Source organism: Lampetra planeri, chromosome 27 (assembly GCF_965212315.1).
Source record: "Lampetra planeri chromosome 27, kcLamPlan1.2.h2, whole genome shotgun sequence".
NCBI lineage: Eukaryota > Metazoa > Chordata > Hyperoartia > Petromyzontiformes > Petromyzontidae > Lampetra > Lampetra planeri.
Genome location: NC_136133.1, coordinates 7,090,463 through 7,116,296, shown reverse-complemented (window position 1 = coordinate 7,116,296; position 25,834 = coordinate 7,090,463). Strand labels below are relative to the sequence as shown.

Here is a 25,834-nt window from a genome sequence, read left to right as displayed (position 1 = left end):
AGACTTTTGGCGCGAAGCGCCTTTTGGCGGGATTCCTCCAACGTCGCTTCCTCCACCAACCCCGCAGCCGTTTTTCCGCTCGCCGGAACGGAGATGTCGGCCAAGACAGCGGCGGCGGCGAGTAGCAACTCCGCCAACCGGGAGTGCGCGTCATGGAGGCTGGTGTCGGAGGCAAGCGGAGCGTCGGCCATCACCGCGAAGTGCTGCATCGGCGGCAACTCCTCGTCCTCTCCTCCCGAGGTTGGTGTCCCCGGTACGCCATCGTCGTCCCGACCTCGCTCGTGGGTACGGGTAGTCTTCCTCGTGTCCATACTTCTTGAAGACAGGTTTACTTCTGACGCCAGTTGTAATGTAGTAACTCGGCGGGAGACGACTTCACGGGTAACACACTCTTTATTTTATCAAACTCGTTCACAGGTGACTAACACCTACTTTGTATCTCGGGTGACAAACACCCACTTAGTATCTCGGGTGACAAACACCCACTTAGTATCTCGGGTGACAAACACCCACTTAGCTACTAGGCGACTAACGCCCACTGAGCTACTCGGATGACCAACATCCACTTAGTATCTCGGGTGACAAACACCCACTTAGCTACTCGGCGACTAACGCCACTGAGCTACTCGGATGACCAACATCCACTTAGCTACTCGGCGACTAACGCCACTGAGCTACTCGGGACACTCCCTGGCCGGGGTATCCGTCTCGACTGTGGGTCCCCAGCCCGACCCACGGGGGCGTCGGACCCCGGGTCCCACAGCCTCGCCTCCGAGCCACACAGGGCCCCGGTCCCCACAAGGACGGCGGGACTAGGGGTCTCGGGGCACTAGGTCTTCAGCTCCGTCTTCGGGTCTTCAACTGGGTAACTCTCCCCGAGTGCTCTCGCGCGTCCCCCTTTATACCCCACCTGCGGACGTCGCTGCGAGCACCCACTTATTCGACCAATCGCTGGGCGCTGGCTACGATCCTGTTTTCCCACATCTCATCGTGCCTCACCACCCACGCCGCGCCGCCCCGTCATCTGTCACTCCCGGCGCGCGCGTCCACACCACGCCCACAACGCGTGCCCAACCCCGCACCCCGCGCCGCCCCGTGATCCATCACTGTCACAGTCGGCGCACGTCAATACCACCACTACACATATAACACTCGATGGAGAGCAAAATTATCGCCCTGCAATGCTCTTAAACTGGTTTACGTCCAAACCTATGTGAGTAATTTGAGGTTGATTTGACCTAGGGGAAGCACAGGACTGGTTCGGATAATCGTCGCTGGTGGTGGGAATCGAAATCGGGTCGCCGTGTTTATAGCGCATCACGTTAACTGATACACTCCCGATCCCCATTAAACTGGTACAATGAACAGTTTACCACCAGAGAATAGCCCTGGAAAAGGACGTCAACATTTATACGCCTCTTATTCTCACTCAGTGGCGCACTTTCCCACAAGCCCTGCCAAGTGGGTTCCTCGCATGCATTTATTTCAGCTGGAATGAGCCACATCAAGTGGATTCTCATGTGTAACATAATTAGATTGGATTAGGATTCACTAGGTTGTTTGTGCACTCATTGGTCACTGCGCTGAGCCCATCAGCTAAAAATGTCTCCTCACTTCTCATCTCTTAAGGATGATCTACGAATGCGTCGACGTCTCTTGCTAATTGCGCTTCTGCACCACTTCCAACGCGGCATCGCCAGACAATCGGTGAACCGTCATCTCAATTCACAACGAGCTGCAGACCTTTGCTGAATACGCGGCGTTCATCTGGCAATGGAATTTGCTTTCACAACCAGCGCGTGGTCGTAACAAAAGCAAAGAGCCTAACAGATGATCGTCTTGGCCGTGACGTTAACATTCCCCGGTGATGGTGCGCCGCAGTGGCGAGATGTTAACTACCTCGCCTGATATGTAGCAGGTTGTAAGGTCGATTCCAACCCTAACTCTTGCTGTATATTTGTAATTTGGATGTTCTCCCGGCGGTCGCGCGAATTTTTTTCCAGGTCCTCTGGATTTTTCCCCTCGACATTTAGAAACACGCATTGAACATTTGGCTGCTATACATTTCCATCATTTATTGCGAGGTTGCTTCTGAAAAAGAGCTAGATAGCTTAGTGGACCTGACCTGGTAAAATAACAAGTTTAGTATAGAAAAGCACTGCTGTGGAAGACACGAGGAAGCACACTTACTGCCCCATCCCCACTTCCCCCCGGCTATGGCTCAAAAACCCGGGTGTGGAGTGCGGTGTTGCGATGTGAAAGATGGCGGTGTGGGATGCGGTGGCGTGGAGCGAGCTGGAGCTATGGACCTGCACTTCATTGGAGGACTCAAGCTTGGGATAATATTACAGTGGTTTTAACGGAGCCCCAGAGTCTCGCGTCTCCCCAGTCAGACTGTCAATAACCCCGAGTTTGAGCACTGGAATGCAATTGCTCTGCAAACACAGGATCTGCGTGTTGGATTTGCAGCTTATGCCTTGAGCACGCGACCGATTCATTAAAACTCGACTGCAGCTGATATCTTTTGTCTATCCGACCCATGGTTGTTTCATGGAGGCGATGGTTGATGCCCTCCATAGCCGTCGCCTGATTCTCGCGCTTGTGGCTCCAACTCCACCGCCAGTCATGCTCCTGGGAACGCTCTTAAGCTGGTTCTGATTCAGATACAGGCGTTGCAGATTCACCAGGCGGTCAAACGCTTCCTCGGGAAGGGCCTGCAGCCGATTGCCACTAAGAGACAAAAGGGTCAGCTGGGTCAGACTGTCAAACACCCCAGCTTGTACTAATTTAGATTTACATATATGTTAATGAAAGCGGCATCATTTAAAACGAGATTAGTTAAAGAGACCTTCATTCATTTACATAGAGAAATGTTTAGTTTCAGCGATCTCAATTTACTGTTATAGACATATGTATTTCATACCAATGTGCATTCACAATCAGAGCGACTTCCTTTCACTTCCATAGATATATTAGCTTAAGCGACATTCTTTCATTTTCATTCACACATTTTACGTAAACATACGTGCGTTGACTGAAATACAGATGTGTTCGTTAAATTGTTCGTGATTCACATGCATACTGTCAAACACCCCAAGGAATACTTATGGATTATGATAATGCGAATGACCTGTCAGTTCAAAGTGGCCTCTTCACTTCTAGAGACTTCAGTTGAGTGGTAACCTCCATGCTATTTGTCCAAAGGGAACTACCACCTGTCTCATGGAAATATATTAGTGAGAGCGAAATCCATTCACGTAAAGTGTTCAACCAAGGCCGCTCTCTCTCATGCAGATATGGGAGTTGACACAACCTGCATTCGCTATCATAGAGACTCATGATCTAAAAGAACTTCTACTAATTTAACGTGAAAATTTTGACAGTTAAAGTGATTCCAGTTAACTTCCGTCGAGATCTGCTCGTTAAAATGAGAGACGTGTCAAGTAAATAAAGTAAATATAGTGTTTCTATTTAAGGCTTTCGTGACTGCAGGGATTCATCTTCTTGGTTCTTTCGGTAAAGTCACGTAGAATATTATTTTATTATTTCCATTCTACGTGACTTTACCGAAAGAACCAAGAAGATAAATATAATGTCATAGATTACAGCGTTATTAATAACTGCGTGATCCATTCGCATTGATGCTTCTCACAGAGACCTATTACATTCACCTCGATTCTCTTTCACAGATGTATTAAATCAAGCAAACAACATTAACGTTCACAAATATATGTTATCCAAAGAAAGACATTAATGCACTTATGTTATTTTGAAGAAATATCAGTTTACAATCATAAACATCCGTCACGTTAAATTACCTACATTTTAATTGTCAGTTATACTTTTTAAAGGCACAAACATTCCCCGAAACACTGTCCGATAAACAATGTTAGGTTAGCATTTGTGTTAATATGAAATATGTGATCATACGCAATAATTCACTATAGTAGGAGCTTCAGGGTCTCGTGTCTGCACCAGTGCCGTGAGACTGTCAAACACCCCGGGCTCGAGCTTCGTGATCTGATTGCTGAACAAATACAGAGTCTGCGTGGTGGTGGAGATACCCGCAGGCAGTCCACAGTTTACCCGTAGCACGAACAATGAGAGGGATGGGCGACAGTTTAGAGGCGGCTCACAACGGCCACTCCTTGCACGCGAGCGGCGTCGCGTGTGGCCCAACATTTACACGAGTTACCTCTTCCTGAAGATTTCTGTTCAAATGTTTTCCCAAATAGTTTTAAGAGTGCATTGTTTAAATATATACGTTGCTAACACTGATCGCTTTGGATGTGTTTTTTTTATAGAGCTTTGCATTTCGGTCTGTAGTTCATTTATTGGAAAAGCTACTGGATCATTATTTTATGTATATAACGTTCAATTGGCTCTCACCTACTTCATATAAAATATATCTATATCAATATGTTATCAATCTACTGAAAGTCGTATTCACGACCAAGCGATGTATGAATCCACCTCTCACCTGCACACAAGCTGCTGCCATTACTCCATCTCCATGGTGCACGTCCTAATGGGCGCGTTCCCTCCTTTGGCTGCCACTCCGCTGTTGTTATCGACCATTGTCAATGAGCATTGGCCATGGTGGATAATTCCATAACCTCTTCTCGCACCGTTTCCTGGCAAAGCCAGCTTGCTTATATAATCTGTTTGATATAATTTGCGAGAGTTTGGTTTCCGGTCCATTTGTTTCTCTCTCTGCCTCTCAATGTAATTCCAAGCATGCAACGCACAGTACTTCTGAGTTCACTTCTCGGTTGCGTTATAGTCACCGTGTTTCTAAACCATCTGCCATAATAGGCGGGTAACATTGATCAAAATATATCTTCATTAGTGATGTTAAATTTCTTTGTGAAGTTCAGTATTACAAAAGCACTTCAACCTGCTCTCCTTCGCTTCTTTATTTGCATTGCTTTAGCCTCCGTGTCAGTGTTGGTGAAATCTCGCATGAGGAAACAATTGGCGTTCAAGTTACAGCGTTGGCTGCGATTCGTAAACTCATACGGAGGGTGCGGTGAGAATGCGGGTGATGCATTGAGTCTAGAGTCGAAGCGTTGACTCTATAACGACCACCAGTCCTTGGTAACACTCCTCGGTTGGTTGTTGTTCAGAACCAACCCATGCAAATTCCATAGGCGGTGAAATACCCCAGCGGGAAGACCCTGCAGCTAATTCCTATTTAGATCCAGAATTGTCAGCTGGGTCAGACTCTTAAACACCCAGCAGATACTGATAACTTGTGCTGATGATAATGACCTGTTAGTTCAAAGTGGCCTCTATTCACGTCTAGAGAACTCCATGCTATTTACTCATAGCGAACTCTTACTGCTCTCACGGATATTTATAAGAGAGAGCGAAATCCATTCACATGAAGTTATCAACCAGCCCCACGTCCATTTACTTTCATGCAGACACGGGAGTTGACAAAACCTCCATTCGCTATCATAGACACGTGTTGTTTAAAACAACGCTGACTTACTTCCCATGAAACCTGGCAGTTGAAGTGTGATTCCGGTTACTTCCATCGAGACCTTCTCGTTATAATGAATGTAATTTACTTGCAGAGACATCTGTGAGTTTAAGATACCTCAAATCACTTTCATGGAAAGACGTGTCACGTAAATAAACAACATTTAATGTAAAAAAATAATCGCGTTATTAATTACCACGTGATCCATTCGTTTTCATGCCTCTCACAGAGACTTACAGTCACATCGATTCGCTCTAACAGAGATGTATTAACTCAAACAAACTCCATTTACGTGATGCACAAAAAACCCTTTCATGAAAATATGTTATTTGCAGCGATATGTTTGCAATCATAAATATCTCAGGTAAAATCACCTCCATTTGAATTATAAAAACTTGACTTTTTTAAGGTACACATATTCACGTAAACGATGTCCGAAAAACAATGTAACGTTATCTTTTGTGCAAATATGAAAGATATAATTTTGATCGCAAGAGCAGGAGCCTCATGGTGTCGTGTCTCCTCCAGTGCCGTCAGACTGTCAAACACCCCGGGCTCGAGCTTCGTGATCTGATTGCTGCTCAAATACAGAGTCTGCGTGGTGGTGGGGATTTCCGCAGGCACAGACGCGAGGCCTTTGCAACAACAGTTAACTTCTGTCCCCGAGCACGAACACTGCGAGGGACGGGCGACGGTTTAGAGACGGCTCACAACGGCCTCCCCTTGCACGGAAACGGCGTCGCGTGTGGTCCAACATTTAGACGAGTTGAGATTCCGTGAATTTTTTTTACCCCATTACTTTTCAGAGTGCTGCTTTTAAACATTTATACGTTAACACTGATCACTTTCGATTTGCGTTGGGATTTGTGTTATATTTGCGTCTATAGTTATTTGTAAATATATTGGATCATTAATTAATGTGTTTACCAGGTGCTCCTTTGAGCATACAGGTGTCGTGTTTTGAATTACGGACGAATAAACTCATTTGAGGCACACACTGTTTATTGTCTTTTCTGCGACACGGTCCCTAACACACAAGGGGTATACGGTCCCCTTACCCGCTAACCTAAGGAGGTACATTCTAGATTTGAAGCTTTCGTGACTGCAACGAATCATATTTTTAGGTTTTTTCGGTAAAGTCACGTAGGTAAAACATCAAAATTAATGAAAATAAAATAAAATAAAACAAAAACACGACGTTTCGGAGGCAACACAAGTCGCCGTCATCAGGTGGGACCGTCACAGCCAGATTAGCTGCATCAAGTGAGGCAATGATTCAAGATGTAATCCCTTATAAGCAAGTTGAAGGGGGGAGGAGAGGGGGGGGGAGTTCATCAGAATGTGGTAGCCAATGAATGGAACGTATCGGGAGGGAGGGGGGCGGGAGGGGGAGGGGGGCGGGAGGGGGAGGGAGCCAACAAAAAGTTGGCGACGGCTTGGACGCGGCTGCTGCACACGCCAACACAATGGACAGAGAGGGGGAGGGGAGGTCTGATACACATGATAGAACAAAGGAACGAAAATGCCCATGTTTATACCAATGCTGGCTGAACAATGAAGAGAGTACTGTTAAAAATAACTGGGGATGTTAACACTCGGTAAAGTAAAATAAAATAGTGCCTGTCAGATAAGAAGGTCCAAAAAACTGTAATTAGGTCTTTTTTGCGTGGTTGATAACATCTTTCCAATGATTACTTAGTTTGTACCCATCATCACGGTTGAAATTATGTCTGTTTTTGTATATTTGTATGGCTTCGTGTACAAACCTTTGATGGTATCCGGGAGGTTTGCAGAGAACCTTGGTCTCGGAAAAGACAATTTCATGTGAGCCCACCGAGTTGTAGCAATGATCGGCAACGGCAGAAGAATCAGTTCTGCCGTGTTTCAGATCTGACTTGTGCTCGCGGACACGATCAGCAACATGACGTTTCGTTTCTCCAATGTAGCAATCACCACAAATGCAACTCAATTTGTAGACTCCAGGATACTGTAAGTCAGGAACGACATCCTTCACAGATGGAATCAGATCACGGATTTTATGCACTGTATTGAATCGGACTTGGATCTTATGTTTGTTTAGAATTTTGGAGATCTTTTTGGTCACGCCTGCTATGTATGGTAACGTGATGGTTTTGGTCGGAGTTTCATGTGGCTGTTTCTGTGTGGTGGGAGAGACAGCTTGGCGGATTTGACTTTACCGAAAAAACCTAAAAATATAAGGAGGTACAGCCTCCGGACTTGGCGGGACCTACTCACAAGTTTACCCGCTAACCTAGCGTCCTCTGACTGGGACCTAGGGGAGGCTAACTGACCCACCGCTGGCTCGGTGAGTCCCCGACCACTTGTCACGCTGAGCCTCAGCCCTCAGAAGGACTGCAAGGCTGGGTTCCAGGGTCCTGCCGATCCAGGACCTACTCTCCCCTGACCACTGGTAACACTGAGCCTCAACCCTTAGAAGGGCTACAAGGCTTGGTCCAGAGTCCTAGCTATCTTCTGCATGGGCTTCGGTGTTCGTGTAGGTAGATCTCTTTCGCGCTCTCAGCTCTCACCCTTTTATACCGGTTCATGGCTGGCCCTGTCCAATCCACCGCTCCTTCGTGGAACCCTCTGATTGGTCCTTCCCAATCTGTCGTTTTGATCCGCTTTTACCTTATCTGACCCCGGCCGTTTCCCGAGCAGGAATCTGCGTTTTTGATCCGCTCTCACCTCTACTTTTCCCCAGGGAGGTAACGCTGCAGCGCCCCTTTATATATCAGAATAGACTAATCTAAGAATGTGTGTTAAAAACAGTCATATTTTATTTCCTACTTATTTTCGAAAATGGTTATCTCGAATAATGACGGGACAATACGAACAAGGAATACATAACTGTGTTATCTTGGATTGAATCGTGACAATTTGTTGAATTGCTGGAGGATGTCTGTGTAAATGTGCCTGCCCTGCATAAATGTACTTAGGCTGAGTCCCATGCTGACCAACACAAGTGTAAAGCTGTATGATTGAGTAAAAATACCTTAACATAACGGTAATGCTCTCTTCTCTTACATCAGTGAAGTCACTGCATAGAAATTTCATTAAAACACATGCAAGTTTTGGTTAAGCGCCTAATAAACATGAGCTCGACCATAAATCAGCGGCTTTTGGATAATCATCGAACAAAAACGGTCACTGCATCGCGCGCTTTCAGATTCACGTGTGCAGTCGTCTGGAGCGTTCTTCCTTCCAATATGAGGAAGGCACTGTGTGCTATGCATTTGCAAATCCACATTGAAAAGTCACTTCAAAAGAAGTGCTTTTTGTTGTAAGTTTGCTGTCCTTCCCGCAAGGCACCTTCTTTATTATAACATTCACGGTCTCGTCCACCCACTCTCCACAGTCGCTTAGCCTAGCCTGTACACAACACTAGCCATCTATCACTGACGTCGCTGACTGAGACAGTCAACAACTATCCTGCAGCGCAATATCTATCGAAGACGGCAGCGACGACGAGACGACAGCATTGACGAGACGAGTCCACTCCCAGAACCGGCAGCCGCGAGCTCCTGCTCTCAGCTCCTTTTATTCTACCAGCGTGGCCTGGCCCCGCCCTGACCGTGCCTCCCTTCTCGAACCTCCTAGCAGGTGACCCTTGCCCCATTTCCTCCAGTCTGCCAACACACCCGTGCACACACTCACCAGAATGTGTACTGGCTGTCCACCACAGTTGCCTCTGCTGTTCACCAACCAGCACTATTACACTACATCACCCTACCCCTCCCCCCCCCCTTGTTTAAAAAACACAGCCGTCCCGGTTAATATACAGCAACGCAACTGGGTGGACAGGCAGAACAATCCCACAACCGAGGAACATCAAAATTCCCACAAAAAATACAACAAACAACTAAAAAACATAGTCGTGACACTTCCCGCGAATCGACAATCACAACATCTGCTCCACCCAATCATGCCCGGCGCACGGCACAGGCAAAAAACCAACAACATTCCTCCGATATTGGGCCACAAGGTCGGAGCTTCATCATTACCCTGATTGCAATATTTCACCACTTTCCTTGGCACATAATTGCCAACTGGAGGAATTGACCTGATAAAATATTTTCTGAAGCTGTACCGCAACTGAGTTATGTTGACTGATAGCACTTCACTCTGTCATACAACAACAAACAACAAGAAGCAACAACAACCACCAATAACCAACCACTTACCGGACACCTGAACTGGAACCCACAAAGTGGCAGAGCCGGGGGCACCTGCTAATGACTGCAAGTTTTGTGCAGTAGCCAATCGTTAGCGACTGCACTGAACGTGCCGTGATCTCTGCAATTTGGTAGCTCCAACACACAAGCTCCACTAATTCAAGCGTTACACAGTTTAAAGGAACAGGTTTCAAATGGGCATTGTCCATCCAGCTCTAGACACACATACGCCCAGCAAACTTCCCCTGGGAATACTCTTCAGTTGATTGTCGTGCAGACTCAGAGCAGTGAGCAGGGTCAGTTTGTCAAACACCCCAGCGGGTAGAGCCGTCAGTTTGTTTTTATGCAAACTCAGAATAGTTAGTTGAGTCAGTTTATCAAAAATTCCGACAGGCAGAGCCGACAGTTGGTTTGTATATAAATACAGCTTCTGTAGATTCACCAGGTGGTCAAACACCCCCTCGGGAACGACTATCAGCCGATTCTCAGACAAATACAAGATGTGGAAATTCGATAATATGTGCTTGGATTAGAGTTCACTACACCAAGGCTGTCTGTTATATTCCACGAGCATTTGTTTTCTTAACTAAATATTCGAGCCGTTATGAATAAATTAAGATAATGCGTAATATATAAATAGATTTTTACTTATATGTTGCTGTTTCCTCCACTTTATTGCAATTGTAATACCAACGCCAGTTCATGATATGAAGGAACAACTGGTAACTTTCAACCATCCCAATGGGTAGAGCCGACGCTGGTTCCCAAAAAAATATCTACTTGGTACAAATGGAATCATACAATGAAACATACACGTTCGTTACATTTCGGGTGAAATTTCTTTACAGCAATGACTTTTAGTGAGTTCATACTCAGTGTAGCAAAGCAACTCACTTTCGTCAATAAAACTACATTTTATATGGATTTTGAAGTATTGCATCTATATACATTAAAATCTACAGGCGCATTAATATGCTTCTATTTCCCCATGCAGGTGCGGTATCGGTTTGCTATGTTTAAGTCTTCGTAACTTGTCTAGTGACTTCATGATGACATCAGACGGAATATGTTGTTACACTTAGCCATTCTAAGTTATTCCTTTGGCGATGTTCCATGTTCAGCGGTTGGCCACAATGGACAAAACACGGGGAGCCGATGGCAAGGGCTGGAATTGCTGAGCTGGTGGCAAGTTCCTGAAATTCCTGCACTAAGTAGAGTGTGATTATCAAAGAGTCTGTGTGTGAGGACACTCACGGACATAGATAGACAAAGGTTCACTATGACCAATTGATCCATGATCCACCACAACCCCCTATGACCATACATCGTGTACACGGACTGCAGTGATTGTGGGTAAAACCTGGACCTGTGGAACGGTCTACAGCTGTGATTGTGCAGCTCCACTCGGGTCATTTGGTTCAGTTTGAGGACACCCATGGGCAGAGCTGTCAACCGGTTCGGTATACAACTTTAGTTTCTTTAGACTGAACAGGAGATCGAATCCGCCATGGAGTAAAGACTGGTTATCACACAGGCTCAGGTCGATCAGATGCATCACACTGTCAACCACCTTTGCAAACAGCTATGGGAATTTCACATTCCTATGCCGGGAAGTAGTATATTAAAGTTATATTCTTGACCGTGTCTAGTATAATTCTCGAATATCTTAACCGGAAATTGGCATCACCTCAGTCGACTAACCCATAACTGAGCACTGTACCTGCTATCGTGTGTAGGCATTGGCACTGGGGAAACAACGCTTGTGTGAGGAGGAGAGGCTGCCACTCCTCTGTCGGGAGCTAAACCGGTACCGCCTGGATCTCTGTGGTATTCAGGAGGTCCGGTGGACCGACTCTTGCTCCTGCAGGGAGGGTTTCCACACATCTGTCATTTTTATTTTATTTTTCTACCTACGTGACTTTACCGAAAGAACCAAAGAGTATGGATTCCTGCAGTCACGAAAGCTTCAAATCAATATTGAACAGCCTCTACCGGGAGGGTTTCCACACATTTGTCATTTTTATTTAATTTTTCTACCTTCGTGACTTTACAGAAATAACCAAAGAGTATGGATTCCTGTAGTCACGAAAGCGACAAATCAAGATCGAACAGCCTCTATGGGGATGGTTTCCACATGTCTGCTATTTTTATTTTATTTTTCTGCCTACGTGGCTTTACCGATAGAACCAAAGGGTATGAACACCAATCCGCTCACAAGCTTGATATGTGAATAAAATATAGCCAGTGCTCCTTATAGTCGTATTCACATTCACCCTGTTAAAGTCTCAGAAAACAGAGGAGAGCGAGTGTCTGAGGTTCCTGCGTAGTGAGGAACTCGTGTCTCTCCCTGCTGGGCTGTTTGGCCGCCTGGTGAATCTGCAGCAGCTGTATCTGGGGGCGAACCAGCTGGGGGCTCTACCTGTTGTGGTGTTTGACAAACTGACCTAGCTCACTCATCTGGCTCTGAACGTCAATCAACTGAGAGCGTTCACAGGGGCGTGTTTCAAAAACGTATCTGCCTCTACTCTCCCAGTCTAAGCAGATCATGGCCTTGAATATAAATGTTGATTACCTTCACTACGCATATGAAATTAATGCACTGTTCACGTGTTTGAATTAATAAAGCATATTCTTGAGCTAACAAATTCAAATTATCTTTTATATTGCAATGTAGATTGACTGCCATCGTAAAAAAGCTCTTTATAATGTCTGTTACCTTGTCTGGTAACCCGTAGGTGTTGAGAATCACCTCCCCGTGCATCTGTCAAAAGCCTTTTTTCCCAAAAGTATTTTAAAGAAACAAACCATTCAAGTACACACAGAAGACAAGTATAGGAATTGACACCAGTAGAGACACAATGCGAAGTACAATGATTGTTACTGTTTTTTTTTACCTGTCTATGCAATGTGTTTCAATAAACTCTACATCCCCAGTGTCTACTTCCCTAACTCGAATACCCATCTAGAGAATGGACAGAAGTAGGAATGAGGGGAGGAAAAATCAAACTCGGGGGGGGGGGGGGGGGGCTTGACAGCCCTTTTACAAATATAAGTATTTAACCAATATTCGTGTTTCATGCGCAGTGACTCTTTATGGTTGGGGAAAGTCAATCAATCCTCTGTCACTTCATATTTCTTATTGATACGTCATGGCGAGAAGTATCCACGGATTGACATTTGTAACTGGGGGAAAGTTGGAACGCTAATATTTTCAAACGCACTCCAAATTGACAGACTTCACATGTAAATATTACAATTTGGATCACGATCTGATCTCAAAAATAGCCCTAAGGAGGATATTCTGATGCGGCTTCAAGCTGAATCCCTCCAACAATTATTTTATCGCACTTGTTTGGTGTTTAGTTTATTATATGAGTGCATATTGTAGTGACTGACTCAGAGACAATAAGAGTAGGAGGCCTTCTGTTTATTAGCAGCCTTAACAGTTAACATTTTAGCAACTACGGTTCCCAGTCAGGACAGCTGGCAGATTGCCTCTGACTGGCGACGCCGAGATAGTTAAGACGGAGACGATGGTGAAGACTCCAGCAGCAGCACGACGGGATCCCACTCCAAACGACAGCCCCGAGATCCCCTCTCGGAGCCCCTTTTATACTGTCAGCGTGACCTCTGGCTCCGCCCCGGCCACGCCCCCCTTCTGGACCATGCTAGCAGGTTCTCGATGTGCCCCTGCCGTAACCTTTCCCCTACATCCCTCTCTCTTGTCTATCATGTGACCTGCTGTCAGTCAGGGTTGCTGTAGCTGCAGATCCCCTTCCCTGCCAGCAACCAGCGCTATGCTCCTAAGGGGACGTCCATAAATGACGTCACGCTATTTTGGACGATTTTTGACCCCCCCCCCCCCTTTGTCACACGACGTCACACGACGTCACAAAACTCTGCCTCCCCCCCCCCCTAAATTAAACATGCTTCAAATCGCTTTAAGCTATTGTCATTGTAGTGCGTAGTTAATGTGGCGCTGCACTGATGTTGTAGGAGAAAACATTTATTTAACGTTTATTTAATTAAGTAGAACGTGTTGTCTATATTTATTTAAAGTTGTGCATATTTACGTGATGTCAAATTTCTCAACTCCCCCCCCCCCCCCCCTTCGTCACACATCGTCACAAATGTCTAACCCCCCCCCCTCCCCCTAGGTGCGTGACGTCATTTATGAACGGCCTCTAAGTGAACGATTCTATGTCACTGCACATATAACAACATTTAGCTTGATTATGAATTATTTTATTACCTGCAATGATGTAGTTTACATTGACATTCTTGAGGCTATTCATAGTAAAATTTAAGTTGTAACAATGTGTTATTAGCTCAAAAATTGTTTCCGTATTCAAGGTTTTAGCAACATCTAAAAGGAGACTAAAACAATGCAAATAAAACAATACAAACGAGAGCAGGTTGGAGTGTCTTTGTAAACCTGAACTTCACAATGAAACATAACATTCCAATGTGCCTACAACAAGACACGTTGATCCGTGTGAACCACCTCCGATAGCAGATGGTTCAGAAGCACAACCGAGAAGTGCTCACATAAGCACTCCGAGTTACATGCTTAGAATGACATTGAGAGATAGAGTAACACGTGGATCAGAGAATACACTTTAGCAAGTTACATCAAACAGATGAAGGTAAACAGGCTTGGCCAGGCTATGGCACGAGAAGGGATGATGGATTAATCAACGATGGCCAATGCACATTGACCATGGTCGATAACAATAGCGGGGTGGCATTCAAGGTAGGGAACGCGCCCTGAAGTACGGATACCATGGAGATGGAGTAATGACAATAAGCTCGTGTGCAGGTGCGAAGTTGTTTAATACATCGCATGGTCGTGACTACGGATTGTAGAGATCTTTATCCAGTAGTGGGATGATCATGACGAGCATATTGGAATACAGATCTCTATTTTTAAGGGATACATCATGATTTTGATACATCATGAATAAATAATTACACTTATGATCCAAACCAATTACAGCAATTAAAATAAAGAAACAAATAGATTTCACAAGAAAAACTCCGAAACAATCAATTCATACCATTGATTTAGAAATGCACTAAACACTCAAAATGTTTCGTGAACAACGTTTGCATGGAAATCTTCAGGAAGAGGCAACTCGTGTAAATGTTGAACCACACGCAACGCCGCTCGCGTGCAAGGGGAGGCCGTTGTGAGCCGCCTCTAAACCGTCGCCCGTTCCTCGCAGTGTTTTTGCTCAGGGACAAAAGTGTACTGTGATGGGAGAAGCTTCGCATCTGTGCCTGCGGGAATCCCTACCAATGTGCAGAATCTGCAATTGCAAATCAATAAGATCACGAAGCTCGAGCCTGGGGTGTTTGACAGTCTGATGGCACTGGTGGAGACACGATACCTTGAGGCTTATTTTATTATCACTGCGATAGTGAATCATGATTTTGAATTCCTCACATACACCGGCATGATGGCAAACAAGATACAATAACAATGTTCTAACGGGCTTCATTTAAGGAAAGTGTGGGCTTAATGAAGTGAAATTTTCTTATGATAGGTTGCACACTCGAAATGAAGGACGTGGGCAGGTGCTCCAAATCGAGGGCAAGCACATTTATACATTGTAGTTAATATTAATCTTGTGAAAAACCGCACCGTCACTCTGTAAAATGAAACAGCGCGTGTTACACGCAGCAATTCTTCCGAGACGCCATTAACCATGTGGCTGGTTTACACGTGCGGTTATTCATTAACCCTTTCTCTTAAACCCAATTCTACTACTGATAAACCATCTTTGTCTTTGACAATCACATTTGCACATCACTATTCGAATATTACTTTAATCCTAAGCTGTATGTCCATCTATACCATCCACTTATATCGGTATCTTACACCTATTATATGTACTGTATGTGTACAGTATACGTACTGTATCTCACCATTGTACAGTTTACTACTTTACATGTGTTCTCTATTCTCAATAGCATTGCAAGTAGTCATACTCTGGGTACATGGGCATGGTTATAGACTAAACAGTATTAGAGTTAGAGAATTACAATGACAGTAACTAATTACAGTGCGTCATCCCTTTACAATGCACAGTGCTAAAACGCCTCTAATTGCATATATCACAAACGAACAATTCAAAGCCCAGCTTAAAGTCTAGAACAAGTCTAGAACAAGTCTAGAACATTTATATAACGATCAAAAACAACCTTTGGGTCCTTTACCTGTAAAATGAAACAGCGCGTGTTACACGCAGCAATTCTTCCGAGACGCCATTAACCATGTGGCTGGTTTACACGTGCAGTTATTCATTAAACCTGCCAGCCACCTACAGGCCCGACTCAGTCATTACATGCTGCTGTACACACATGCATTGATGCACTGCACAGCACATCCAGGACCTTCACAGAACCACACTTTACTCCCTTGCTGCCCAAGGATATAATTAAAAGAGTGATCCATTCCTAATGTGCCACAGAAAGAATAGAGGTCGCTTTAGTTAAAATATGTATATGATTGTGCATCAAGGTCACTTCAACTAAGTTCTCAATTCATGTGAATGCACCTAGCCTTATTTAAAAAAATAGTTTGGAAAGTGAATGTAATTCGTATAACTTCCTGCCAGCGGGCGTTCGACACTTCACGTGGCCTCAAGTTGCACATAGCCTGGCACAAGCGTCGTGGTGATGTCACCGCCACTTAGGGGTGAACGGTAGTTGTTGTAACATTCACCTCGATTCGCTTTCACAGAGATGTATCAACTCAAGCAAACTCCATTCCTCTGCACAAAGATCTAGTATCCAAAGAAAACGCTTTCTTGTTATTTTAAGCGATATCTGTTTTCAATCATAAACATGTTTAAGGTAAAATTATCTCCATTTAAATAGTCAGAGCTTTACTTTTTCAAGGCACTAATATCCACGTAAACGATGTCTGAAAAATAATATTAAGTTATCTTTTGTGTAAATACAAAAGATGTCTATGTGATTATACGGGATGATTCACCATCGCAGTGGCAAGAGCAGGAGCCTCAGTGTCTCGTGTCTCATCCAGTGCCGTCAGACTGTCAAACACCCCGGGCTCGAGCTTCTTGATCTGATTGCTGCTCAAATGCAGAGTCTGCGTGGTGGTGGGGATTCCCACAGGCACAGACGCGATGCCTTTGTTCCAACAGTTAACTTCTGTCCCCGAGCACGAACACTGCGAGGGACGGGCGACGGTTTAGAGGCGGCTCACAACGGCCTCCCCTTGCACGCCAGCGGCGTTGCGTGTGGTTCAACATTTACACGAGTTGCCTCTTCCTGAAGATTTCCATGAATAATGTTGTCACAAAACAATTTAGAGTGTTTAGTGCATTTATAAATCACTTGTGTAAACGGACTGTTTCAGAGTTGTGTTGTTTTATCTATTGGTTCTATGTTTGAATTATTGTGAATGGTGAGGATCATACTTTTATTAATTTATTTCGCACGTCTCCATTGAAGATAAAGATGTGTATTTCAAAAGGCTCTCATCGAGAAACATTCATATATCAATACCCTGATATGAATGTGTAGTGTTGTAAAGGACGGACTAATAAACTTCTTAAGGCACACACTGTTTGTTGTCTCTTAAGACACAGTCCCTAACACACAAAAGGGTATACGGTCCCCTTACCCGTTACCCTGAGGAGGTACAGCCTCCGGACCTTACACAGCTCAACACTCACGCTTAACTCCTATCCTAAGAAGGTACAGCCTCCGGACTTAGCAGGCTATCTAAATCTGCCTGCTATCCTAGCGTCCTCCGGCTGGACCTAGGGGAGGCACACTGACCCACCGCTGGCCCGGTGGGTCCCCGACCTCTGGTCGCTCAGGACCTTCGCCCTCACAAGGGCGGGAAGGCTGGGAGCCAGGGTCCTGCCTATCCAGGACCTAATCTCCCCTGACCACTGGTTACACTGAGCCCTAGCCCTGATAAGGGCTGGAGGGCTTGGTCCAGGGTCCTAGTTGTCTTCGGCCTACTTGGGTCTTCGTGTAGGCAGAACTGCCAAGAGCTCTCAGCGCTCTGGCTTTTATACTGGTTCGTGGCCAGGTTGTCCAATCCCCGGCCACCTTGTAGAACCCTCCGATTGGTCCTTCCCATTCTGGCGTTTGGATCCTACCTTACCCCATTTGACCCTGACCGTTTGATCGAGCGGGAAAACCGTGTTTTACGATTCGCTCTCTCACAGCATGCGAACAGCAAGTAGTTATCACCACTACAAATGTATTCATCAGCTATGTTCACGTGTGGTCCAACATTTACACGAGGTACCTCTTCCTGAAGATTTCCCTCAAAATCTTTTACCCCATTACTTATGAAAGTACTTCTTTGAAACGCACTCTATATACGCCGCTAATACTGATCAATTTCGATTTGTAGTTTAGTTAGTCGTTTTTGCATCTATAGTTCCATTACTAGTAAATCTATTGGATCATTAATTAAATATCTACCAGGCCTCCTTTGAGCATAGACATATGAATTTCAATCGGCTCTCAACTACTTCATATAATATAGTTTTGTTCACGTCAATACGTGTATATATTATCATCAAGAACCATGATCAATCCATTGCAAGCCGTAGTCACGACCATGCGATGTATGAATCCACCTCTCGCCTGCACACTAGCTGCTGTCATTACTCCATCTCTATGGTGAACGTAATTCTGGGCGCGTTCCCTACCTTGGCTGCCATCCGCTATAGTTATGGTCAATGTGCATTGGTCATCGTAGTGAATTCCATCATCCCCTCTTGCGTTATATCCTGGACATGCTAACTTACTTTTATCATCGTTTGATGTCATTTACAAGAGTGTGGTCTTTGATACACGTGTTCCTCTGCCTCCAAATGTAATTCCCAGCATGCAACTCGCAGTGCTTCTGTGCACTGCTAGTTCACACGGATCAACATCTCTAGTTGTAGACACATGGTAATGTTACGTTTCATTGTGCAGTTCAGCATTACTTGCACTGCTTTAGTCTCCTTATCGCTGTTGCTTAAACGTTGAATACGGAAACAACTATCGGGCAAATGACACCTTGTTACAAATGAAATATACAATGAATAGCCTCAAGAATATCATTGTAAACCGCATCATTGTAGGTTATTAGATTATTCATAGTTTCATATATGTACACGTAGAGTAAACTAAACAACAATGTACTGTACAACAAGTGTGATGATCAAAATTTATCATACTTAGGGCTATTCTTAAGATCAAATCGTGTTCCAAATTATAACATGTGTAGAGGAGTAGAGGAGAGTGGTGGCGTCGTGTGCGCTGTCCGGTGCGGTGACATCACGGGACGTGGGGTCGCACGCGCTGGGCAGTGCACGTGACGTCACGCCTTCTAGGGTATTTAAGGGAGACCCCGTGACGTAAGCGGGGTCACTGGAGGAACGGGGATAGTCAACAGGGTGAAGAGGGAACCAGGGATAGTGAGTAGGACCCCTAGCCCCTGGGGAAGAGGGAACCAGGGATAGTGAGTAGCAGTGGCGGCTCCTGCAAAATCTCTCAGGGGGGGCAAATGTCTGGATGATTGATAAGGATAAGGTCCACCCATGCAATGGATAAATTAACAGCTTAAGCATGTAAAGGCAACTTCACTTCTTTAATATTAATGAAAAATAAAGTGACTCTTACAATACATCTTGTTTGTTTCTATACTCACTATTAGTACAATCCACTCAAGTTTATTTTATTAAAGATTCCACTAGGTGGCGACAAATTATATTGCTGGATGAAACGTGCTTACGTATGATGACGTAAGCACGTTAGTGCGAGCCCTCCCGGAAGCCATAGAGAATGCATTGCAGCGCCCCCCGTTAGAAAAAAAACATCTTTGAATGTAAGTCTATGGGACCACTCGGGGCGATTCTCAGCCAGAGTGAAATCGCCCAAAAAGAGGCGGTACTCCACAGAACGTGACATGACGCTGATTGGACTATATCCAGAGGCACAGTGACGGCTAGCGTGACTCTGTGGTTGAATGACATTGGTGGTGCGTCGCCCAATCGCCCTAATGAAGAAACCGCCCCTGGTGAGTAGAACCCCTAGCCCCTGGGAGTTGTGAACCCTGTGAAGTAGTGATACGTGTTAATAAACCCTGGCGGAAGCCCCTAACTCACCTCCGCGTCCGAGTTCGTCTGTCGGAACTACTCAACACATGTACAGATGAAGTCTATCAATTTTGGAGTGCGTTTGAAAATATTCGAACTCTTAATCTCAGCGTTCCATCTTTCCCCCGATTACAAATGTCAATCCGTGGATACTGCTCGCCATGACGTACAAATAAAACATAGGAATTGACAAAGACGATGGATTGACTTTATCCAACCATAAAAAGTCACTGTGCAAGAAACACGAATATTTGTTAGATACTTGTTTGTAAAAGGGCTGTCGAGCTCCCCCCACCCCCTCCATTTTATTTTCCGCCCACCCCCACCCCTGTCCATTCCCTAGAGGGGTATGTGAGTTAAGGAGGGAGACACCAGCGATGTAGAGTTTATTGAAACACATGGCATAGATAGGTGGTGCAAAATATTAAACGTTGGTAACAATCATTGTTCTTCGAATTGTATCTATACTTGTGTCAATTCCCATACGTGTCCTCTGTGTGTTCTTTAATCGTTTGTATAATTTAAATACTTTTGGCAAAAAGGCTTTCGACTGTGTGTACAGGGAGTTTATTCTCAACAACCTCAGTTTAACATACAAGACAATAGACCTTGTAAAGAGCTGTTTTGCAATGACAGTCAATCTTCGGTGCAATATGAAAGACAACAGTTGTGAATTGGTTCCATATTGTCGGACAACGATATGCTGAAGCAAATAAAACGCGTGTCGAGTGCAGTAACTTCATAGGCGTAGTGCAGGTACATCAGTATTGATGTTCAAGGGCATGACCTGCTTAGGGTGCGGGAGCAGAGGCTGCTGAGTCTGTGTAACGCAACCCTGGGAAAGCTTTCAGTTGATTGACTGCAGAGTCAGATGAGTGAGCTGGGTCAGTTTGTCAAACACCCCAACAGGTAGAACCAATGGCTGGTTCCACCCCAGATGCAGCTGCTGCAGATTCGCCAAGCGGTTACACACCCCAGCGGGGAGAGCTTGTGCGTGGGAGTTGCTTTGGTCAGAGAGCTCAGAAGAGAGAAGACGAACGTGGATTTAATTCTAACTTCACTAGCAGTACAGGAGCAGTTCCACGATGAGAACTTACATTTGAGTCACTTAAAGATGTTACATTATCTCCATCCAGCGGTAAATAGACACTGGCGAATGACGATGAAAGACAACGGCTGATTATACAGGCCATATACACAGTTGACCGGCATACTGTTAGATTAGAATTGCGTTTGGAGACTTCATAAGGTTTTGGATTACTCAAAGAGAATGGAGAAGGCTTGCAGCTATATTGTAAGACGCTTACTGAAATAAACTATGGGCCAGGCTTATTAGTCGAAACAATAAGGCAGACCTACTGGCAGAGACTATAAAGGTAGGCTGACTGATAGAAGCTAAACAGCAGGGTTACTGGTAGAAACCATAAGGCAATCTTACTGAAAAAGGCTGTAAGGCAGGCTTACTGGAAAAGGCTATAAGGTAGGCATACTGGTAGACACTCGAAGGTTGTAGGTTTATAAGCTGAACACTGCTTGTGCCAAGCGTCATCTCTATCCTATTGTCCTTCGACAATGCAGCGTCCATTGCTTGGAGTGCTGGCTGCGTTTGTCACACGCGCCCCTGGGAATGCTCTTCAGCTGGTTCGCATGCAAATACAGCTTCTGCAGATTCACCAGGCGGTCAAATACGCCAGCGGGTAGAGACCGATTTGCCTACTGCACAGGAACCTCAGACACTCGCTCTCTACTGTTTTATGAAGGATCGAGCAGAGTGATTATGAATAGGACTACAACAACCACTGGCCACATTTTATAAATCCATAAAAAAATGTGAGAGGATTGGCGTTGTGCTATCAATTTTAAAATGAATTATTAAAAGTATTTTTTCGTACCAGTGCTGGATGAAGGCCTTCCCATGCCATGTCAGTCATGGGGTGCATTTTAATATATTTTACCACGCTGTTCACGGGGGGAATACATGGGTGCCCCTCACCAATGTTGAATAATGAAGAGTGCGTTAATGATCTAACTTTAGTATGAACAGACTAAGGGAATGACGGCATTAAATACACAGAGCTGGAACTTGACTGAATATGCACAAACAACGTTACACATTTTCCAATGACACTGCCTTGAAGTGAAAAATATATAAAACGCGACGTTGCACACACGTACATTTACGTGCTATGCAGAAGGGCCGTCGCCCGACACGTCAGCCATTATATATTTCCCATTCAGCGCGGTGTGTGCATGCCGCCACGAGAAGAAGCTCTCAAAAGCCTGATGAGATCTTCCTCAAATCACTACTCTGTTGGCGTATAGCACATAATATGCTCTCGGCCTTCATGGGGTAAAGAAACAAGGTAACATGATTACACTCAACTTGGATATGAAGGAACAAGACATTATGACTCGTCAAAAACAGCTCATAAGATTTTATATTTCGATTTAAAGCTTTCGCGACTGCAGGGATTCATATTCTTGGTTCTTTCGGTAAAGTCACGTAAAAAGGAAATAATAAAATAATAAAAATAAAACATAATACAAATTATCACAATGTTTCGATTGCAACACAAGTAATCATCATCAGGTGTGAAAACTACGGCAAAAAAATGTTAGCTGAAGTGGGAGATATAAGTATATATACAAGGTCGGGTCTCTTGGAATTTCTCTTTACTTGATACAGCAATCGTGCTGTGACGGTTACACCTGAAGACGGAAGCTTGTATTGCCTCCGAAACGTCGTCACGAAAGCTTCAAATCTAGAAGTAAACAATGCTCTTTGGAGTCGTTTTAACATTCACTCTGCTAGAATCTTCCAAAACAGCAGAGAGCGAGTGTCTGAGGTTGCTTCGCAGTGAGGAACTCGCGTCTCTCCCCACTGGGGTGTTTGACAAACTGACCCAGCTCACTGAACTGACTCTGTACAACAACCAGCTGAAGGGCGTTCCCAGAGGCGCATTTGACAAGCTGAGCCAGCACTGCCAGGCACGGTCTCTGCTTTGTCGCTGGGAATAGGGATAGAGATGACGCTCGGACACGAGTAGCATTCAGTTTATAAAGCAAACCGCGTTATTGAAATCCACAGTCATCGTTATCATCACCGTATTCATGGTGTCCTTTAGTGCTAAAGGTTAGTCTGTAGTTTAAGTGAACATTCGTGAAGATTAAACGAGTGAATGTTGAAAATTATTAGTGCTGGAATTTATCGTTTACAGAAACTAGCATGTGCTGTGCGGGTGTATGTTAGTGCGGCAACAAACACAAAAATAACAACCACACAACAACAAAGACAAAGATTCCCGTATAACCTTAAAAGACTGTTGCGGAAAGTGCTGTTAGCGAGCACCGATGAAGGTATTTACACATCATACCAGGTACTCATTTGAGGCTGAGTCGACCTAGGGGAGGCCCAGGACCGGTTAAGATAATCGTCACTGATGTTGGCCATGATCGGAAATCGAACCCGGTTCGCCAGGTTCGTAGGGCAGCGCGCTAACCGCGACACTGCTGATCGAGTAAAAATGTTCCAGAGGGAATGCGAGCTCTGAAGACCGTGCGGGTCACTGTTCTGCACCGCACAGACAGTGGGCACGGCATGGAGCGAGGTGCCGAGATGTGAGGTGAACACGACACCGCTAACGTGACCTAAGGGCCCGTGTTGAACTCCACTGCCGTGTGAAGAGCGACGCTCTCTTGTAGAGTCTGCTCTACAGCAATAGGCGGAGGCTGCTGACCTGCGATTCGTACTCAGCGATCAACTCACAGCTCTCCCTGCTGGGGTGTTTCGATCAGTGGAATTTATTCCGGAATTCGCCTGTCAATGGGAGGCTGACTGAGTCCCCAGGCTCTGTCTTCAGTACGATGCTTCTACAATGGGATTCGTGGCCAAGTCCTGTTGGAGTAAACTTTTGAGTTGTTGGTGCTGTTTGTATAGTTGTTGTTTTGTGTGATTGCTCTTGTTCTGCTGTTGTCCGGTTCTTTAGTCATGTCATGTTTTTTTGTTGTGTTGCGTTGTTTAGATGTTGTGGTGATTTTGTAGCGTTATTCTGTTGTTGCTGCACGAACTAAGCCCGCATAGCACGCGTGAGTTTCTATAAACGCTCAATGTCACCTCTAATAATTCACACAATTCCCTCCATGTAATATTCACTGATGCACGAAGGCAGACGCTCACCTCACTGCTCAGTGACACAGCAGGCTAAGTCGTAGCACAAGAGGGCACCATGACGATAATGATAATGACGATGGCTGTGGATGTCAATAACGCGGTAGCTTTACAAACTGAACGCGACTCGTGCCGAGCGTCGTCTCTATCCCGGTGCGCAGCGACAAAGCAGAGACCGTTCCTGGCAGTGCTGGCTCTGTTTGTAAAACGCGCCCCTGGGAACGCTCTTCAGCTGGTTGGTGTCCAGAACCAGATGAGTGAGCTGGGTCAGTTTGTCAAACACCCCCGCGGGGAAAGACGCCAGTTCTTTACTGCGCATAAACCATTAACCATAGGCACTCACCTACTTCGTATGAAATGCATATTTATCAATATGTAGATATGTAATCAACAGGAAGCATGATCAATCCACTGCAAGCCGTCGTCACGACCATGCAATGTTTTAATCCACCTAGCACCTGCACACGAGCTTCTGTCATTACTCCATTTCCATGGTGGACGTCATTCAGGGGCGCGTTATCTCCCTTGCCTGCTACTCCGCTATAGTTGTTTTCTTCTTGGTTCTTTCGGTAAAGTCACGTAGAAGGGAAATAATAAATAATAAAAACAAAACATAATAAAATAATTCAGACGCTGTCTTTCCGACAGACCTGTTCTTCACCTGAGGACGGCTGCTTGCGTTGTGGCCGAAACGTCGTGAGAATTATTTTATTATGTTTTATTTTTATTATTTTATTATTTCTCTTCTACGTGACTTTACCGAAAGAACCAAGAAGATGAATCCCTGCAGTCACGAAAGCTTTAAATCGAAATAAAATTCCGCTATAGTTATCGACAGTGGTCTATGAGCATTGGCCATCCATTCGCATTGATGTCTCTCACATCCTGATTCGCTTTCACAGAGATGTATTTTCTCAAGCAAACTTCATTGCTGTTCACAAATATCTGTTATCCAGAGAAAACACTTCCCTGTTATTTTACCTGACAGATGTTTACAATCACAAACATTTATCAGGTAAAATTTAGTCCATTTAGATTGTCAAAATTATCCTTTTTAAAGGCACATATATTTAAATAAACGATGTCCAAAAAACAATGTAATGCCATCTTATGTGTTAATATTGTAGAAGTGTCAGGGGAAGGATTCCCACCAATAGGAGGGGTAGTGGGACTGTGACAGGAGAAGGGGGATGGGTAATCGTGGAGATATAAGGGGAGAACGGGCGGGAAGAGAGGAGCTTTGGCAGGAACGAAATAGAGACGGCTGGGGACAGGTGGGGATGAGAGAAGAGGAATAAAGGACGAACCCCTTGCAACCTTGTGTCGGCTCTTCTTTACAATATTAAATGTCATGTAATTATACTCGTGCCTCCACCAGTGCCGTCAGGCGATCAAACACCCCGGGCTCGAGCTTCGTGATCTGATTGACGTACAAATACAGAGACTGCGCGGTGGTGGGGATTCCCGCAGGCACAGACGCGAGGCTTTTCTCATGGCAGTACACATATGTCCCTGAGCACGAACACTGCGAGGGACGGGGGACGGTTTAGAGGCGGCTCACAACGGCCTCCCCTTGCACGCGAGTGGTGTCGCGTGTGGTCCGACATTTAAACGAGTTGCCTCTTAAAGAAGATTTTCCTCAAAATGTTTTACCCAATTACTTTTAAGAGTGCATCGTTTGAAAATATACACACATCACTTTGGATGTTCGCTTGCAATCGTTTTCTACTTGCGTCTATAGTTAAATTATTTGTAAATCTATAGGATAATTAATGTACGTACTTAGCAGGTCTCCCATGAGAATAGAGATATACATTTCAATAGGCTATCACACACTTCCTATGAAATGTAT

At 44.9% G+C, this 25,834-nt stretch overlaps 1 protein-coding gene across 1 annotated transcript in view; it reads right to left on the bottom strand.

Annotated features, from left to right (window-relative positions):
- LOC144727906 (uncharacterized) overlaps positions 1-24,301 on the bottom strand; it is a 34,237-nt gene extending 9,936 nt beyond the window's left edge. Inside the window, exons 1-5 of the mRNA XM_078607044.1 lie at positions 24,208-24,301; positions 20,675-20,801; positions 19,298-19,301; positions 9,919-10,162; positions 2,587-2,776 (exon numbers count right to left, since the gene is read on the bottom strand). Of these exons, the coding sequence (XP_078463170.1) occupies positions 2,587-2,776; positions 9,919-10,162; positions 19,298-19,301; positions 20,675-20,801; positions 24,208-24,301 (659 nt within the window). The remainder of the gene's footprint in view (positions 1-2,586; positions 2,777-9,918; positions 10,163-19,297; positions 19,302-20,674; positions 20,802-24,207) is intronic.
- Positions 24,302-25,834: the final 1,533 nt, after the last annotated feature.